Below are 20,049 nucleotides of genomic sequence, written 5' to 3' on the forward strand. Positions count from 1 at the left end.
AACGATGCCACTTGAAAGAATCAGACGCGCAATAAGACTATTCGATCCATGGCACACGATAGGAGTATCGACTTTGGAGTGAACGCAGCCCGACATGGAGTAGTGAGCTTGTCTAGTTGACTGCTGCTGGCGGGGCGCTCTTACACCAACACCATGCGGCAATCTGCGAAGCAGATATCAATGGGCGTACTTCAAAGCATCGACGGCACGCCTGAGCTGAGATTTATGTCTTCAGCGATTGCGCATCCTGTGGAAAGACGGCTCCACGGGCACACACTGTACAGTGCATTGCTCCTCGAGGATCCATCATCCGTGTCTATTGCTGAAGTGCCATCATTCCTGCCGTCGCAACTCGCTCGCAGCAGTATACTCGTCTCCAACATTTCTCTGCCGCGTTGTTTTTGACGGGAGCCTTCCATTCCGAGACCAGCGTGGTCAGAACGCCTAACAGATCTTTAGCGACGATAAGGTACCCAGCGATGTGCTGTGATGCTCGGTGGATCCATCGATTCGACGATGAACTCTGTGAGAATATGCCGGCCTCTTCACAATCCCGCCAAAGGGCATTGCCAGATCGGAGCCTAGCGAGTTCATGCCATCGTAACCAAGAAAATGGCATGAACCAGGACGGTACCTGTGGAGTGAAGCAGGAGAGCGAGCGTGTCTGCAAGCTCGCTATACAAGGAGCAGAGACTCAAAAAAAAAGCAGCTTCTACGACGGGGGCTGGGGATGAGGGTKAAGCGTCCTTCCGATCAGCGTTGGCAAGCTCAGTCCCGCCAATTGATGAGAACCTCATCCGTCCGGAAACGCTGAGTGCACATACTTTCCTCCAGATTGGTGCGGTATCCTTGCCCATATGCCAACAGACCTGCATGTGCGATCATGATGCCGTTGTCAATGCAGAACCGCTCATCTGTAGCAAAGACACTCCCACCTCTCTCGCTCGCCATCAGGCCCATCATTTCCTGCAAGCGGAGATTGCATCCAACTCCACCCACAATCAGGACCTGCGAGCTTCCAACGTGTGCCATTGCCCGCTCGGTGATCTCGACCAACATGGCATATACCGTCTCCTGCAGAGTAAAGCATAGGTCCTCCTTTGTAACCAGCGCTCCGGTTATGGGGTCCGTCCAGTCTTTCCCTAACCGCCCAGCCATCTCCTCCACCCTCGCCAGGATTCCCGAGAAAGAAACGTCCATTCCTTTGACAGCGTACGGGAGATCCAGCAGTACTTTACCCTTTTTGGCCAACTGCTCAATGTTATAGCCCGGCGCAGGGTCGTTGGAGATTTCAATAACTCGCGCAAATCGATCTAGGCAATTTCCAACGGCAATATCCAACGCCTCTCCAAAGATTCTGTATCTCTGTGCAGAGTATGCAATAACCTGAGTGTTCCCTCCACTCACGTACAACACCACGGGGTTCTGGGCGCCAGTGATTGCTCTTCCCATTTCGATATGACCTACACAGTGATTGACACCCACGAGCGGCTTATTCCATAGGAGACTGAGAGTGCGCGCTGCCATTGCTACAGCTGAAAGAGGAGCACCCATTCCAGGTCCTTGAGTGAAGCAGATGCAGTCAATCTCGTCAATCTCAATGCCGGCCTGGAGGATGGCTTGCTTCACGAGTCGGACGACCCATCTTCTGTGGTGCGCGGCTGTATCTTTTGGAAGGAAACCAGTACCGGGTGGCGAGACGAAAGTGTGTCGGAGATTGGAGAGAATCTGAGTAGGAGGAGAGCAGGACTTGGAGGACTGATCATCAGGATGCGCGCTGTCATGCGGTGAGGACGGCGAGGCGGAGGCGGAGGCGGAGTGTAGGATGACGCCAACGCCAATCTTGTTGGCAGATCCCTCGAGGCCCAGAGCGATGGGCATTGTGGAACTAATGCCTATTGTAGTGTGTGAAAGTCGAGTGTTGCAATAGGTAGTTTGAGATGATCCCGGCGCTGGGTTTTGGCGGGGTTCCGCGAACGCCGAGACGGACTTGGAAGTGACGACCAACTACGGCGCGTTTTTAAGAACAACTCTGCAACAATCCTTTTAGGCGATAGTGCGACGCTAGCATCACAGGGTATTAGAACCTCGGTAATTGAAGGTGTATTCCGTATAATAAGTAACAAGTAGCGTGATTTAATGTGCGCGTGTAATGTCCTCGCTTTCCTCCTTTATTTAAGTCTACGATACCTAAGTAATAATAGTAAGGATAAAGTAAAGGTATAATAGCATTACGCGGGTAGCTACATAACTCTTTGTATAGGTAAGTAAGATCTCTAAAAGAGTAGTAGGATAAAGACCTGCTGCTCTTTTAGCGACTCTTATTAACACCTAAACACTAATATTAACACCTACTACTCCTACTACTATACTACCCCTTTACTACTTACCTATATCCTCCTCCCTCCTCTATACTACCCGTATAAAAGCCTAAGAAGGCGAAGAAGCCTAAGTTACTATACCTATAGCTAGGTTGCATCGATACTACAAAATACTAGAGGGCTAGAACTTTCCCTAAGGATCCGGATAATAATAGCGAATACGGATATTTTAAGTAGAACTTTATAAGAGTATAAGCTAGGAATTTAACACTTTAAGAGTAGCGCTAACCCGTATAATAGCTTAAGAAAATAGGATTCTCCCTTAACCGCGAGCAGAGGGAGATAATAGCTAAGCCTACTACTAAGTACGTCGAGATCTATAATAGCTTTACTAATAGGATCGATAATATCCGAGACCGTCCGAACTACGTCGACGCCTTTCTAGTTACGAGCCGGTCTATATAATCCTATTAGAGAATTATTAAAGTATAATAGCTARTAATATCGYAGTAGAATAATATTAACTAAGGAGGAGTRTTRCGGAGATTATAAGGAGCGGAAGRACTACGATAGYAATGTAATTAAWRGCCTAGRGCTATTTCTAGTATATTTCCTRCYYRTATAAAGGTGTTCGACGCTAACGAGAACAGCGCTRCAYAATCTAGCGTAGATATTTAAACTTAGCCTATAGYAACTATATCTAGCGGGGAACTAAGAGTACCTACTAGTATAGCGATAGRATAGCTAGCGARAGAGCCTATTAGRAGAGGCTAAAGGCGTATAATAGTAGACTAGAGAATATACGCCGGCGACCTAAGCGCGGAATAATTACGAGTATAGCTACGGATAATTAGTTAAAGGGTCTACGTTTAGAAAAGGACAAGTAGTCTCGTAGGTCTCGGAGCAAGTCTTAAAGTCGGAAGGGATAAGGGATAGAGAATTAGTGCTCTTCTTTCTTCTATATAATCTCGATTTTAGCTATTACGAGTTCGCAATAGGAGCTTAGTATAATATTATAGTAATATTATAGTTCCTTCCTAAATAGGAAAGTTTCTACTCTTTTTATTAAATTATATATTCTATTATCTACTCTACTCGCGGACTATTATACTAGCTACTTTTATTTAAAAGAGCAGCAGGATAAATACCTACTGCTCTTTAAGCGACTCTTATCTAAATGCATATAAAGGAGAGGTAMTAAAGAGTAAGGCATAATAAAAGTAAAAGCGTAATAAGGCAGGTACGTAGGCAGCTATATAACTCTTTATATAGGTAAGTAAGATCTCTAAAAGAGCAGTAGGATAAATACCTGCTGCTCTTTTAGCGACTCTTATTAATACCTAAATACTAATATTAACACCTACTACTCCTACTACTATACTACCCCTTTACTACCTACCTACATCCTCCTCCCTCCTCCTACTCCCCTATACAAATACCTACTACCTTAACGACCGCGAGGATAACTACTAGACCGGCCTTTAACCTACTTTTAATCGATAGAGGTCCTATTAGAGAAAGAAGAATTATCGACGTAAGGGCAGACAGAGTAGGAGCTAGGAATTTAACATTCTAAGAGTAGCACTAACCCGTATAATAGCTCGAGTAAGCAGGATTTACTATTAACGAGGAGCAGAAGGAGCTAATAGAGTTAAAGGCTAGCCGTCGCTTCCTAACTTAAGATCTAACATTCGATCTAGCTATTAAAATCTATAACCGTTACTCCTACGTTAACGCTTTATTAATTYAGAGCCGGTCTATATAATCCTATTAGAGAATTGTCGAAGTATGCCGGCTAATAATATCGTAGTAGAACGGTATACCCCGACGAGATAGTAGTAGATAGTAATAGAGAAGAAATAGGAACGGATAAGCGGTACGAGCGGTGTTAGAAGAATAGCGATAGGAACTTCTAGGTATATTTCCTACCCGTATAAAGGTGTGCGATACTAACGGGAACAGAGCTATATAATCTAGAAGAAGAACTTCTATAATGTCTATAGTAACTACAAGTTTTATAATTAGGCTTATAGCTACGACCGTAGGGACTTACTTAATCGCTAGAATAGAGATTAGGTACGGCCGAAGCGCAGTATATCGTAAGTAACGAGGTCTAGGCGTACTAGTAGTCGCTAGAGAATAGGGATAGTAGAGTACTAGTAATAGGGCTTAATTAGGGTAGAGGGTAGTTTTTAGAGAGGTAATTAGGGCGTTAAGGGTATYTAGGGGAGGAGGGAATCTCTTTTAAGTTCTTTGTACTAGCGGCTTTAAGCGTTAGGAGTTTCTAATAGGTTACGAGGGCCTTAATTATAGCACTTAGAAACTACTTTTAAAATATATTTTCTATTTTATAATTACTTGCTTCTACACCTAAAATATAACTCCTCCTTGCTTTATACGTTCGTACAATTTGTCCCTATAAATATCCTACGATTTATATTACTATTGCTCTATATTAAAGAAATATACTACCCTAACCCTAACCCTATAGTTTTTAGCAAAGGTTTCGCTAAGGTTTATAACCTCTTACTACGCTAATTCCTTTCCCGTCTACCCTCTACCCTATTATACGCACATTCTATATAATAGGCCGCTCCCCTTCTATCCCCCCTAATCTTTATCTAAAAGTCGTTAAACTCTAGAATAATAATACGAGTATTACCGACATTTAAATCTTCCTCTATTTATAATAGCTATATACCTCCGAACGGACTATCCGTATAATTGTCGTAGAGAACGGTAGCGAACCCCGATAGTCGTTAAAGAACAGTCTTTACGATAATCCCCTCCTTCGCATCCGAATAGCCGAACTCTTCTACCTTAAAGCTCTACTAGATGCGTATATCGTAGACAAATTAAACGAGGAGGGATTTACGATTAAGTACTATACCTTTATACGGCTTCGGCGGAGTATAGGCATTAAGAAACGACTAAGAGAAGGAGAGTTCCTTAAGCGTTAAGAGGAATACAAAAAGATTATAAAGAAGGAGATTAATCGCTCGAACCTTAGAGCATATAGAACAATATTGCTATAAACACACTTCCGTACAACCGATCGTACGCGGCTTACGCTTAGTAGGTTAGTATATTTATATAATATACATCTATAGGGTAGAAAGGGGTTTGCTAATATGCTACTACATCGTAGAAAGCGACTATACGAGATAGCCCGCGAGGTCTATCCCGCTAGCCCGTATAATAGGGCTGCGAAGTTTATACGTCGCCGTAGGAAGTATATTACGCCTAGCCCTAATGTAGTCTAGAGTATAGATGCATACTATAAACTTAAGGACTATAGCTTTTAGATCTATGCTGCTATTAATGCAGATACACGGTTTATTCTATACACCTATCTTAGACCCTCTGCCCGTATAATAGTGTCTATACTATCTAACTTTGCGAAAGCTTATAAAAAGCTTACGAGAGTACCTCGTATTATTCGGAYAGATAAGGGTAAAGAGAYACTCCTTATAGCGTAGGCTTAATACTAACACGTAAGGATTATTCGTAGGCGTAAGTTACGCTTTCGCCGCTGCTTTGTGTTTAGAACAAGCACTACTAATGTCCGTATCGAGGTATAGTAGGGCTAGCTTATACGAGGAAGGTTTAAGGCATAGTATATAAGTATATAGAGCATATTATCTATATATGCTTTAGTAACGCTCCCGTTATATCCGAATCTAATTATACGGGTTAGGCTAATTAATCTTAATATTATAGGGCTTCTTTGCAATATTAAAGAAGAAGGGGTAGTTTTATAAAGTAAAGAAGGCTAACCGTATTGCTATAAAGTATATCTACACACCTATTATGCGGAAAGAACTAGCCTCGTTCGTATATATATAGAATAAGCACCCCGTACGAAGACAATCTAATAGACCGTACGTAAGGGGTAGTATACTAAGCTATCGCTATAACTAGGCAGAGAAGGAGGGAAGGCTAAGTGTTAGGTATCTAATCGATAAGGCCTACTTTAATAGTCTTATAGAAGCTTGCGCAAAGTGGGGTACGTTTGTACTAGCGAACGCATATAATAGATCTTAAATTATTTGCTAATATATACAGATTCTAAGGAGTATATTCTATAGGAGATGCTTAAGCTCTACTTAAGTATTCTAAAGACAAAGGGCTTTCCGCTCGGTCGACTAAGCTTATATAAGTTTGTACTAAGCGTATAAAAGCCGTAGCACTAAATCGCATACGAGAACCTCGTAGAAGAGCTACGTAAGGTTCCTAAGGATATACTATATAAGATATTAATTCCCCGCGGCGGTAGGAAGTAGGAAGGATTTTAGGTCGACTCGGAAGATATTATATAGGCGTTTCGCGATTAGTGCGATAATAACCGCTCGCGTAAAGAGCTTAAGGAGGCACTAGAGGGTTTAATTAATAGAGAGCTTTTAAAAGAGGATAACTCGGAAAGTAGTAATAGCGATGTATCGGAGGTTAATTATTAGTCGGATAAGTCGGAATAGATTATCGGTATAATAGGATTACGTTACGTTCTAATACTCTAATAGGACTATATACACCGGGGATATATAGCTAATATGCTTCTATCCCTACTAGTATTAGCGGCCCCGGCTATAATCTCTATAAGAACTCTGTAATAACTATATAATAAATTTATACGCCTATATATCTATATAATACTTATTAAGCAGCGTACGCTCTATCCCCCGTCTTTACGTAGTTATACCTATAGAGCGATAAAGGGTTGCCCCTTTACTAAAATCCTCCTCTAACCCCCTTCCTATAGACGATATTCCTTCCTTTATACGAACGTATACGACGCTATATCTACGAGTCCGCTTTATACMGATAGGTTCTAAGAAGCAAGCAAAGAAAGTGTAGAAGCGTATATGCCCTACTCGGCCCTAATTCGATTATATAAAGTGTATACTAGATAATAAGAAATATTACTTCTGCGGCGATTATAACCTAATACCGCCGGTACCTTCGAATAAACCGATTATACGGGCGACACTAATGCCGCTACGGACGAATACGCTATCCTTAAGCACTATGCTAATTATTATTAACTCTAATAAAAGCGAGATATTAGACGACGAGGTTCTTAACGGACATATTAGTAGGAGCCTCCTAGATAAAGCGCAGCTTACTAGTATAAAGGCAACCTATATACGATAGATTAAGATCGAAAAGGAAGCGGTAATAAATCCACCGAAGCATAAGTACTATATAGGTAATCCACCCCCTAGCTAACGGTCGAAGGATAGTATTATAAAGGCTATCTCTATAATAGCAACCGTATAAGTTAGGTTTATTATTACGATTATTATTACGAGATACTATATTACCCTAGATAATCTAGATAAGATACTAAAGTAGAGTAGGTTAAAGAAAGGTAAGGGGTTCTCTAAGTATACTACATATATTATATACTATTATTGCATTTGTCTATACCGCCGTATAATTAATCGCTAATAGGATGTAGAAACGTCTAAGGACATCGCGGTACCGGATTATAATATTAAAGACATAGCAGCTGCTATTCGTAGCTTCGGTAATAAACCGTATATTGCTAAGGAGATAGAATATCCGGATAACACCTATATGTATATTACGCAGTCGTATAATAACCGAGATAGGCCTATTTAACCTCTAGATACAGACTTTAAAGATAGGAAGCTAAGTCGTATCTTCCTAAACGATATTAATGTAAAGGGCTAGCTATCTCGAAAGCAATATAAGGTGTTCCTTATCTTTAAGAGACGTTCTACATCGTAGCCTACGGATAACCTATTATACGAGGCCGAGGTTAACGCAAATCTTACTAAGGCTACTACTRCTCTAAAGAGTAAGGGCTCTTAGAAGAAGAAGAAGAAGGTAAARYAAGAAGTTAAGGTAGAGTTAAAGCTAGTAGTTAAAGTAGAGCCGACCTTAGAAGTATATATACTATCTTTCCGTATAAACGTTAGTAGATAAAGTCTAATACTAAATTCGATAGGAGAGTAAAGAGCAGGTTAATACTACTATAGAGTATAACACTACCGATAATAGTAATAACGAGTCGCTACCTTCGTTTAGTAAGATGTTTATACGTTTCTAGCCTATATAATCGTAAAGATAGCTACTTACTCGATTATAGATTAAGGGAGAGCTAGAAATTAAGGGAGAGCTAGGAACCGAGGAAGTAGAGTAATAATATCCTACCCTAGGAGGTTTAAGCTATAAGCGGACGATCTCGAAGGTTTCGCAATTATCTAAGAACACGAGTAAACTACCCGCAAATTATACGCGTAATCGGTCGAAGCGTCGTTAATCTAAAAGGTTGCGATAAGAATAAAGATAGTAGGTGCTTCGTAAGTTTAGAGAGGAGTTGTTTTTAGTAGTTTCGTTCGTTCCTTTAATAGATATCTATATAGTACTACTTTAATAGTCGTAAACGCATTATATAGGCGTATGTCCACTTCTCGATCTGTCTACTATATAAAGGGAGTGCCTAATATATAGTTATAGATGTAGGCTTTAGACAACTTTACTTCTACGATTAATCTATCGATTAGGACCACATCTACATACTAGATAAAGAGGCTATATCGGAAGCGCCCGTATAATAACTAAAAATTACCGCTAACCTCTCGGAACGGTTATGTTCCGAGGTGGCGTAAGTAGTGTACCTTAGTTCTACTAAAAAAAGATTGTTGCAGAGTTGTCGCTAAAAGCGCACCGTAGACCAACCTTAAGTAGAACTACTCAGCCACGTGAAGTTCAGAAGACGGAAGCAACAACCAGCCTCTTGACCTACCAAGCACAACTGACTGAACAGATCACGCCGAAGACAGCGCATCATCACCGATAGTCACCACCGCCGTTGCATCTCCGCTCCACCCTCCCATTGACACAACACATCGGCCGCCAGCATGTCGTGGTCCGGCTTCAAGAAGAATGTAGGCCGCGCGACAACACAGGTCATGGTGAAGACGGGCCGTGTTGAGAAGACTGTCAATCGTGACTATGAAGTGGAGGAGCGACGATACCGTACTCTCGAATCCGCCTCACTTCGTCTGCAAAAAGAAGCCAAGGGTTACCTCGACAGCCTGCGTGCCATGACGGCCTCGCAAATGCGCATCGCCGAGACAATTGACGCCTTTTATGGAGAGAGCGGAGCCCAGGATGGTGTCAGTAGGAGCTACAAGCAGGCTGTTGAGGACCTCGACGCCGAGACTGTCAAGGCACTGGATGGACCTTACAGGTGTGTACGCAAGGATTCATTTGTTGTTCCGTTTGATAAAGAGGAGGGTCTGCCTATTTCTGTCGATTGGCAGAGAATCGAGGGAGAATTGAACTTTACCGCTGGAAACAAGAGGACTTTCACACGAGATGCAAATTACGACGAGTCCATGAAGCTCATTGAGTTTGTCTACAGGACCACCGTGCTGGAACCCATCAACCGCTTCTGCGCCTACTTTCCAGACATCAACGAGTGTGAGTATGATTCCTCTCCATCCTCGGCATCTACTAGTCCACTGACGATTATGCAGGCATCAAGAAGCGCAATCACAAGATGCTCGACTACGWCTCGATGCGCAGCAAAGTCAAGAAGCTTACAGAGAAACCTGACAAGGACCCCAGCAAACTTCCGCGCACCGAAAAGGAAGCTGATATGGTAATTGCTCCTTTCCTTCTTCAAGATCTCCCTTCTCCTGCAAAAGAGGAGGACTTTCTCCCTTTTTCTTCGCCGCCAAAAGTGCTCGATGGAATCCGCCGGAAGCCTGCCTTGGTGGATGTGGATGTGGATGTGGACGCCAACGAAGATGCTGCAATCCGCAGTGTCGGAGCCGACAACCTCCGCCGGAGCTCCAGTCTGTATCGGAATGTCAACTGTGTGAGTAGTCTTGTTAGCAGCACGCTTTCAAGAAGCTCATCGATCGGCTCGCSCGATTCTGAACAGGACGAAATGCTGCGGCCGCCACCTAGCCCGCCTGTGCGAGAGATGAGCGGATCATCGCAGGCTGGTAGCTTTGAGATGCGGCTTCCTCGCAAGCCCATCGGTTCCCCTAGCAGTCCATCCGTCATGAAGCAGCTCCGCATTAACGCCACACATGAGAGTCCAACTCACCGTCCACCACGCCTGATCATGCCGGACACACCTACCCGTAATACACCAGCGTCCGAGAAATACCGCGCGTCTCTGATCCAGGACAACATCCACACCACACCAAGCATCTCCATCACTGCCGCACATGAGTTGAAAAACACACCTTTCTTTCATCCTTCTGAACTTGAAGACATCATGGCTCCTTTGCGGAAGGAGTTTGTATTGCAGCAGACTGATTTGTGCGCGCAGGCGAAAGCGGCTTATGAGCAGTTGAATCAGCAACTGACGGATGAGCTGCCACAACTTATTGACCTACGGTATGAAAATTCCGTCTTCAATGACGCTCTAAATACTCCCCGCAACCTCCATAAGTGGAATGCTAATACTGACGCTGTCCAGCGTACCTTACCTCGACCCAACCTTCGAAGCGCTTGTCAAGATTCAATTGAGATTCTGCGCAGAAGCATACAGTCGGATGGCGCAAGTACAGCAATATCTCGATGCTGGAACGAGAGACAGTTACGCGAGTGGAGATCTGGACGCTCGTGTAGAGGATGTCCTAGGACAGATTCGCGAGCTGAGCATTGCGGGTACTGTTTAATGGGCTACATGCAGGTCTAATTCGAGCGATCCAGAGGATGATTCTTTCATAATCGGCAACGTTTTACTGCTCTCCTTGTCTCACAGGCTCCCCTGCCTTTGCGAGTGGTATGCAGATGCTACTGGAACTAGAGCAGATCCTCTTATTGGAGGAATGTCAGTCGCTCATGACTGTCGGTTCGGGAGAGACTTCAAGCGCAAACGTTGGTGGTGGTCTCCTGAGTACCTACAACAAGACTACAGTAGAGCTATTGCATATTAAGTCCTCGTTGACGGGGCTGTCATACTCATACTCATACTCCCTGTCTATCATGTTATGGCCTTGCGATTCGCCTGCCAGCAAGAATGAAGAGCAAGGGGGGGTGGAGGTCGAGGTGAAGGTGGAACTTTGGTCTTGGCATGTGCATCACGACCAGTTGACCGATGTTGCACCGTGAGTATACATATGTGCTTCTCATCAACGCACCGGCATCTTCCTCGAKTCTTCTTAATGCCGGGCCCTTTCCCATTCCGCTTATCGTTGTAGTCGTTCCACTCATTGGAGGATGCATGTTAATCCGATGCGATTAGATAAGATCCGATCCAATGAAGTCTGCACGTGCTGATCAAGCCTCCAAACGCGTCTGAACTCTGAACTTCTGAAGCTCCATGCAGATCCCCATTCCCAACATCGGCACATGGTCTAGACGACCTGCCAGTCCAGTGCCATGTGCGTGGCTTGGAGGATCAGCACCACATGAGCCGGCTGTGCCATTCGGACGTGATGAGAGGCCTCTACTGCGCGCGTAGTAGGCCGACAAATGAGCGAGTTGCATGGAACACGCTTCCTTGTTGACACCCGCGGGGAGTACTGTATGTTCCTTGAGGCAGACGTCTCGCATCTATCCTCACAATTTCGTCTTTGCTTTGCTTTTTCACCTCTCCGATCCGCTGGAACTGTAAGTTGGACTGGACAGGACTGGGAGCGTTCTCAATTCCTATAAAAAGCTTGGAGACCGGCCGGAACGAGAAGATACCAAGCTGCAGGCTCCCAGCACAAGGCTGGACAGATTGTAATGGCGCTACAACCATTGTCGATTGGGGACATTCTTATGCTGTCACAGACAGCTTGGAAGATTGGAAGAGCATTCGCACATGGCAAGAAGAGCGCTCCGTCCGAGTTCGCAGAAGTGGAGAGGGAAGCGAATGGTCTCAGCGATGCATTCAAGTTGGTTGCAGAGACGCTGCACGACGACGGTAGTGTCTTGTCCAGTGCCGACGACGATACCATCACGGCTGTAGACGCGATCCTGGACAGTGCGAGGAGGACATTGGACGATCTGGACTCTTTCGTGGATAGGTACCAGGTCATCAAGAAGAAACAGAGGAGTGGGGGTGGTTTCGCAGTGGAACGCAGCTGGAGTGATGTAGTCATTGCAAACTACAGGACATTCAAATGGACAACAGAGGGCGGCGATATCAATGACTTGCGGAACATGTTGCAGATGCATACCAACTCCATCAACCTAACGATGCAAGCGCTGCAATCCCGGTCGTTGGCGAGGCTCGAGAAGACTGTGATGCCAATGGCTAAGAACATCTTGAGCATCCACGACCGTGTGAATGGAGATCTGGGCGATAAAATTGACGACCTCCATCATATCATCATGGCCATCGCAAATGCAACACCAACATTGGTCGCACGAGATCGGGCAATCAGTTCGGTGGCCGAGCGAGACAGTATTAGTACCGCTTCGACATTCGACAGATCCCCTCGGATGCTCGAACAACGGCCACCACGATCGTCAAGTTACAGTGCATTTCCTCGGCAAGCCAGCCGCAGTCCACGAATTCCTTCCCCTTCTCCATCTACAATTRGCCTTGCGATCAGTGGAAGCCAAGACAGTGGGCAGCCTAATGACGACTATAACCTAGAGCCGCGCCCTCGCGGTCGAAGCCAGAGCGATGATGGTTGGGAGTTTGCGGCAGAAAAAGAATTAGATGTGAGCAATCTTGCCACATCGCCACACGATAGTGTCTGTGGACCATTGGCGTCTTTCCGGAGAGAATCACACGCAAGACGAGAGTCGCAAACACTACCGAGCCTCTTCAAGACTCTTGACGAGGAAAGTCACGACGAAGAGGACTCGCATCTTCAGCCTCAACCTGAGCCTCGCGCACTTCGCACGTCTTGGAGATCATCAACGGGGAGCGAGATCTTGCCGCCGCCTGCTCTTGTTCCTGGCAGTCATGAAAACCGCCCGCCACCGCCTGCTACGCCCGCTACATTCTTCGCGAGTCTGCAGAAAGTGAAGAGCAATGGCAGCGTTGGAACGACAGTCGATCGTCCTCGTACGGCAAAATCAATTCACAACTCGCCAAGATTATCCACTGGGAATAGCATGCCTCAAAAGTCTTCTAATGGCCAGGAATTTGAGAAGCAGCTCTTCCGTAATGCTGCCATTCTTTGCGATGTTAGATGCAAACTTGTGGAGCACGCGCAGACGAATCCAGACGAGCCTGATCCACGTTACAATGTTGAGATGGTCCCAGCGTGTCAGGAAGCCCGCGTGTGTGTCATTCGCAAGCGGGAGAACCGCGAACTGAAGGGCTCCAAAGTCGTCACTTCGATCTGGTGCTTGTCCGACGATGGCGAGACGCGGCTACAACAGAAGCTTTCCGAGATGCAGGAGACAGTTCCTTATTGCTCCTATTTTGATCCAGAGAAAGTCTCCCTCCAACCGACTGACACTGAAACTCCGATCACTCTTAAATTTCATGATGACCAATGGGGCACTCTGCTTCTTGGAGAGAAGAAGACAAACTGGGTCAACTACTGTTTCATCTCCGAGCAAGATGCAGTATCGTTCCAATCTGCTGTATTTGGAAGACTGTTGTTAGGAAGCTATCGAACAACGAAGACCACCGTCATCCACGAAGGCTTGAAAGGCGCCTTCGCTTTTGAAGAGCAGTTTGCGAACATCGAAATGCTTCGACTGTGGGAGGATGATGGTATTTCCACACCCGGCGCAGCTGGCGGCGTAATGGCATTGATGCACATCTCGTCGAACTTTGGWGAGGGCTGTAAGTTCGATGTTTCTTCGCCTCTTTAGGACAAAGCTAACATGTTGTGACTAGGGGCTCGATGGTGGATCAACAACAGCCAGCATCAACTCAAAGTCAAAGATGATGGTGCCAAACACGCAAAAGTCAAGGGCATCAACATCACAGTTGCCAGACCAGGAACCAACCAGCGGTTGCGAAGTGCTTCTACCTTTGGTGAGACACAGCCAAAGATGGAGCAAATTCGAAATCTCCCTGCAAAACGAGTTAGTGGAGTGAGAATTGAGTTCAAGACGGATGAGGAGAGATCCTTGTTTGTCAGTACTGCGAAGCGGGTACAGGAGCGATCACTGCCATTACCAGATCTTTAGAAGGGACTCGGATGAATGCTTGGACTGATGCGCTCTTTCCACATGGAAGATCACTTTTGGCGTAGCATTATCTCGGCAGACATCCCAATGGATTAGACCACTTGTGTGCTCTACACCAACGGCTCAATGTCTCGTAAACACTATTGCCCTGCCATGGTCTAGAGAAGGATGAAGCATTTGGGAGTAAATCTCGCAAGGCTTCCGCCATACTATGGCTTCTGAGATACCTGAGCTTTGGAGAATATCTCAGCCCCAGTGCACCCCAAACAGTGCAATTTCGAAGTTTTCTTCCCTCACTTTCACACTGACGCCGGCGGTCAGCTATCATGGTTCCTTTTTCATCTGACGGGGGAATCCGATTCTCAGTATTTCTCAACTTACCCGCTCACTATCACTTCACTTCTTCACAACACCCACACTCTTTGCCTTTTGTTCGTCTCCCATTTCATCAACCACCCACCATCAATCAACATGCCTACGCCGAAACAAGCGAAGAGGCTCGCAAGGCTGCGTGACATGGGAAGGTCCCCGAGGCGTGAGTACTCTGTTCTCTCTCAGATCATATTCCCTGCGTTGACTCGTCCGTATCAGCTCCACGCAGCCCCAGCTGGGAGAAATACGAGATCAAGACCTATCAGCATGGCTACGTCTACATCGTGGACCACGACCCGAACTACCTCCAAGTCCCAGACCGGTCCGTGAAGCAACAACAACATGACGAGAGGTGCATGCGCATTGCGAACTTCTTCGACTCAAGAACGCCATATGAAGTCATTTGCGTGGCGTTCCCTCGCGGGGCTACGCCCGCCGACTGGACACTCTACTGGGACGCAGAGCTGGCTACCAAGAATGCAGACGATCTCATCATGATACATTTCCACGGCAAGGCATGGGGAACCAACCAAGGCTACAAATGGTGAGGATAAAAGGCAGAGCCTGTGCGTAAAAGACGATGTGGACAGTGACCAGGCAACTCCAAACAGGCTTGTCAGTGAACGCCCACGAATTCATCACAGAAATCAATGGTGGTGACTCAGATTGCGCCTTCTTCCTGGACTGCTTCTTCCACACTCGAATGAGCTTCGGACTCAAATGGAAGCTCGACATTGCCGCCATGATGGAGTTCATTACTAGTCCATTACAGCTGCATACAAGCGGCGGAACCGTCATCGACCACGAAGGAGATTGGTCGAAAGCCTTCGTCCGTAACATGATCAAGTTCATGGACGGCGAGGTTCAGTTGGCCTCATGGACCGCACCCGTAAAGTCCATTCCCGAGATCATGGCCAAGGACCATACGATTTATCACAATCAAGGATCCAGGTTCACGCTCAAACGACGTAAGAAGGATCGCAGACCAGTGCGACGTCTTGTCGTCGATCCTGTAATGGTCTGGTCCTTGGAAGAGTTTCAGTTCTTTGGCCAGCAAATCAACGGTCTAGAAGATGAGATCGAGGAGTCTGAAGACGAAGGCAACGAAGACGAAGACGACGGAGAGCCAGAAGACGAGGGAGTCGACGAGGAATTCGATGCAGCGGAGCAGTTCGCTCTGGACCAATTGAACCGGGAATTGGACATTGCTGACGGCCATGGTGCTGCGAGCAGCGATGGCGACGATGGAGATGAGAACTGAGGAACTCCAGGTTCTAAAAGGGACACGGAAAAGCATTTCCTTGGACTAGAATCATTAAGTGTCATATGATGGAATCTATCTTTCCAAGTGGATCTTGCTCCAAGCAAGTAAGACTTCGCCATTTGGTTCTGCGCCATCGGCATGAAAGCCGCAGGAACATGGGAGACATACCGTTCGTGAAGTATCAAACTTGGTAATGTATCTCAGTCCTTGTGCGGCCTTGTTCTACTGCTACAAAGTTTACGCACTGCACTTGTGTTGACAAGAGACGCCTTTGGACTGAGCCTTGAGAGCCGGACAAGCAATCCAGGTCACTCCACGTCTATCTCGCAATCGTTGTCGCCATAGATGGCACCAAAGATCGACGAACGCCACGTCTTCATTTTGAGGGCGCCGTGTTCAATATGGAGGTGGAGGTGAAGGAAGGTGATGTTCACCTCAGTATCTCAACCCGCCAGACCCCAAATGTTTCCGCCGCGCGCGTGTCTGTGAGACGGACTTGCGTTTCGGGTCTCATTTTTGCTTCTCGTCTCTGCTCCTTTAGTTCTACACTGAACATTCACAAGATACTCCAAGCCAAGCTCCGTTTCGCACTGCGAGCTGGCAAGCCATCGGTAATGGATATTACTCCTCAGAAAGACGAGCCGCGCCTTGTCGCGCCGCGGCCGGCTTATCTCATCATACAAACTGATAAGAGCTTGCCCGCCGTCCAACTGTGAGCTGCGGAGTACGAAACAAGCACGAGCGAATACACGCCGGCGGGGCCAAGCAGGTCCAATGCATTAGCAGATGGTAAAAATATTTCTTTCGTCTTACTGACTCCCTTTCCCCTCAATACACAGAACAGGTCAAGATGGTGCTCGAACGACTACAGCAGATGGCCTCCCATCTGACCGGCCAAGCTTCCCACACGCACCCTCTCGACCCTTTGACTACTGAAGAGATCGCGRCCGCAGTTGCCATTGTCAAACGAGAATACCCGTCCGTTCATTTCAACGCTGTTACGCTATGGGAGCCACGAAAGKCAGAAATGCAGGCATGGCTGAGCAGTCCGGCCACTGTCCCGACACCTCACCGCGTTGCCGATGTCGTGGCAATTGGAAGAGGCAGTAAGGTATTCGATGGTCTGGTCGACCTGAAAGAGGAGCGGATCGTCAAGTGGGAGCTCACAGAGGGTGTGCAGCCACTCATTACCATGGAGGACCTTCAGATCGTGGAGAGTGTTGTGCGAAAGGATGCGAAAGTTATCGAGCAATGCGGTATCCTTGGAATCCCACCTCAAGATATGCACAAAGTGTACTGCGATCCATGGACAATCGGCTTTGACGAACGTTTTGGGTCCAATGTCAGACTCCAGCAGGCTCTCATGTATTACAGACCTCATGTGGACGACAGCCAGTACACCTACCCTCTGGACTTCTGCCCAATTTTCAACGCAGACACTCAAGAGATCGTCCACATCGATATACCAAAGGTGCGGCGGCCTTTGAACACTGCGCCTCCGATCAATTATCACGCCGATGCGATCAAGCAGGAAGGMGGTTACAGGACAGATCTTAAGCCGATACACATCACTCAGCCTGAAGGTGTTAGCTTTTCGGCAGATGGCAGGACGCTGAAATGGCAGAATTGGAGCGTGCATGTTGGGTTCAATTACCGCGAAGGTATCGTTTTGTCAAACATCACGTTCAACGACAAAGGAAATGTACGTCCCGTGTTCTGGCGCATGTCTCTCGCGGAGATGGTGGTACCATACGGCAACCCGGAGCATCCTCATCAGCGCAAACACGCATTTGACCTGGGAGAGTACGGTGGTGGCTACATGACCAACTCTCTTTCGCTTGGCTGTGATTGTAAAGGTGCCATTCACTACATGGACGCAGCATTTGTCAATCGGGCTGGGGAGCCACAGACGATCAAGAATGCTATCTGCATCCATGAAGAAGATGCTGGCATCTTGTTCAAACACACTGACTTCAGAGACGAGTCCTGCACGGTGACGCGTGCTCGCAAGTTCATTATAAGCCATGTTTTCACCGCAGCTAACTACGAGTATTGCGTTTACTGGATCTTCCACATGGATGGCACCATTCAGTTGGAGATTAAGCTCACTGGAATACTGAACACCTACGCTCTGGCTCCTGGCGAGAGCGCTGCACCATGGGGCACTGAGGTGTACCCAGGTGTCAATGCGCATAACCATCAGCACCTCTTTTGCCTGCGACTCGACCCGAATCTAGATGGCCCCGAGAACACAATCTTCCAGGTCGATGCCGTTCAAGGCGATGGCGAGGTTGGTAGCAAAGAGAATCCCTATGGAAATGCTTTCTACGCCAAGAAGACCAAGATGGAGACCATGGGAAGCGGCATGAGCGATTACAATGGACAGACGAGCCGCACTTGGGATATATCTAACACGAATAAGATCAATCCATACAGCAAGAAGCCTGTCTCATACAAACTCGTGAGCAGAGAGGTCCCACCTCTTTTACCAAAGGAGGGATCTCTGGTCTGGAAGCGAGCTGGTTTCGCTCGACACGCTGTGCATGTCACGAAATATTCGGACGAACAGATCCATCCTGCCGGACGTCACGTCCCACAGACGAGTGGAGAGCCATCTCAAGGCATTCCCGCGTGGATCGCCGCTGATCCGGATGCCAGCCTGGACAACACAGACGTCGTCCTATGGCACACCTTCGGTTTGACACACTTTCCCTCCCCGGAGGACTACCCAGTCATGCCTGCTGAGCCGATGACTGTTCTGCTTCGGCCAAGGAACTTCTTCACATCGAACCCATGTATGGACGTTCCCCCATCTCATTCTAGCACTCCCAGTCAGGTAGCTGCTGGAAAGGCCGGCATTCGCGGGGCCGTGGACAGCTTGAGTAGACTGGCGTTTGGCGGTAAGCAGGAGAAGGGCGGCAGCAATGATTCCTAATGGGACTTGTACGACAACCCTCGTGTCGACGTACCAGACTGCGTTCAATTGAGCAGTCGCTTTGCAGTGAAAGAGATATGAATGCGCAACGTCTTGACCCGTACAGACAGCAACCGCATGCTTGTCATTGCTTGGCCCTCACTCTCCATAAGCATGACGCACGTTGCTTCAAGAGTCAATCACACGCTGCTTTAAATCAACCACTTGGCTCAGCATTATAGCACAGCGAAAGAACTGATCTTGCCTTGGCTCTGGTTTCAAAATACTGGGCTGCCCTTATCCTCAGCGAACGATGTTTGGATCGGAGGCGTGAAAGGAGGTTGTCGTTCATAAGTGCAGTCTACCTATTCTTTTAAGTCTCGCGCGTGGTCATCCACTTCTCCATTGTCCGTTCCTTCCTCCATGGTCCGCCTTTTTCTCCTCAAAATAGTCACTGATCTACGGTGCTCAACATCGTGCTGGTACTTCTTGTKCTGCGTTCACTTGGACAGCTCAGATAGCATAAACTCCCGCTTACGACAAAGAAAAGCGCTAACTGTAGTGGCACCCAATAAAGATGGGAAGTAGATGGATAGACACATGTCTGGCATACAGAAAAGGATGCCTTTTGAGCCGCGACTTGTGTACGCAGTTCTGCACATCAGAAGACATAGTGAACCTGATTTGGCACTTTGAACCACGGTTCGGAACATGTTGTCGGAGCCCTTTGCTTTCACGAAGGACAAAGTACTCAGTCTTTGCTGAATGGCGAGTTTGTACACTCTACTCTGCAGAATCATGGCCAGAATGCCAGAGTCCGGGAACGGACTCCGAAGTCAGGAAATCCCTTTCTCATGCGGAGATGGTTCGATCGACATGGTCTCAGATGCAGGACGAAACGAACAATGCTCTACTCCAAGGTGTGGTGGTGGTGGTGGTCTTTGCTGTCAGTCGGCCGTTTGCTTGCTACAACTTTTCTTCGTGTAAACCTGTTAATTTACGATATCAACTTCCAACCATTGCATGGCATGCTTCTCGAAGGATCAGAGATCGGTACCGGCTTCGCGGGTGCACGAGTTTCGACATGGATGTTCCCCGTT

The 20,049-nt window shown here is 46.9% G+C and overlaps 5 protein-coding genes; 4 read left to right on the top strand and 1 right to left on the bottom strand.

Moving 5' to 3' along the window:
• Positions 1–768: 768 nt before the first annotated feature.
• RCC_07352 (probable O-sialoglycoprotein endopeptidase) lies at positions 769–1,881 on the bottom strand (the record flags this gene model as incomplete). Its single annotated transcript, XM_023772610.1, has 1 exon — positions 769–1,881. The coding sequence occupies one exon, from the start codon at positions 1,879–1,881 to the stop codon at positions 769–771; it is 1,113 nt and encodes a 370-aa protein (XP_023628378.1).
• A 7,327-nt stretch (positions 1,882–9,208) lies between these two features.
• On the top strand, positions 9,209–10,987 carry RCC_07353 (probable cytosceletal binding protein; the record flags this gene model as incomplete). XM_023772611.1 has 5 exons in its annotated part: positions 9,209–9,540; positions 9,715–9,773; positions 9,830–9,954; positions 10,636–10,703; positions 10,786–10,987. 5 exons carry the CDS (start codon positions 9,209–9,211, stop codon positions 10,985–10,987), a joined length of 786 nt encoding a protein of 261 aa, XP_023628379.1.
• Positions 10,988–12,041: 1,054 nt separating this feature from the next.
• Positions 12,042–14,399, top strand: RCC_07354 (uncharacterized protein; the record flags this gene model as incomplete). XM_023772612.1 has 2 exons in its annotated part: positions 12,042–14,049; positions 14,104–14,399. 2 exons carry the CDS (start codon positions 12,042–12,044, stop codon positions 14,397–14,399), a joined length of 2,304 nt encoding a protein of 767 aa, XP_023628380.1.
• A 471-nt stretch (positions 14,400–14,870) lies between these two features.
• On the top strand, positions 14,871–15,319 carry RCC_07355 (uncharacterized protein; the record flags this gene model as incomplete). XM_023772613.1 has 2 exons in its annotated part: positions 14,871–14,934; positions 14,991–15,319. 2 exons carry the CDS (start codon positions 14,871–14,873, stop codon positions 15,317–15,319), a joined length of 393 nt encoding a protein of 130 aa, XP_023628381.1.
• A 1,566-nt stretch (positions 15,320–16,885) lies between these two features.
• Positions 16,886–18,970, top strand: RCC_07356 (probable peroxisomal copper amine oxidase; the record flags this gene model as incomplete). The annotated part of the gene is made up of 1 exon (XM_023772614.1): positions 16,886–18,970. One exon carries the CDS (start codon positions 16,886–16,888, stop codon positions 18,968–18,970), a length of 2,085 nt encoding a protein of 694 aa, XP_023628382.1.
• Between the last annotated feature and the right edge of the window lie 1,079 nt (positions 18,971–20,049).

The sequence above is a fragment of the Ramularia collo-cygni genome, assembly GCF_900074925.1.
Source record: "Ramularia collo-cygni strain URUG2 genome assembly, contig: RCC_scaffold11, whole genome shotgun sequence".
Lineage (NCBI taxonomy): Eukaryota > Fungi > Ascomycota > Dothideomycetes > Mycosphaerellales > Mycosphaerellaceae > Ramularia > Ramularia collo-cygni.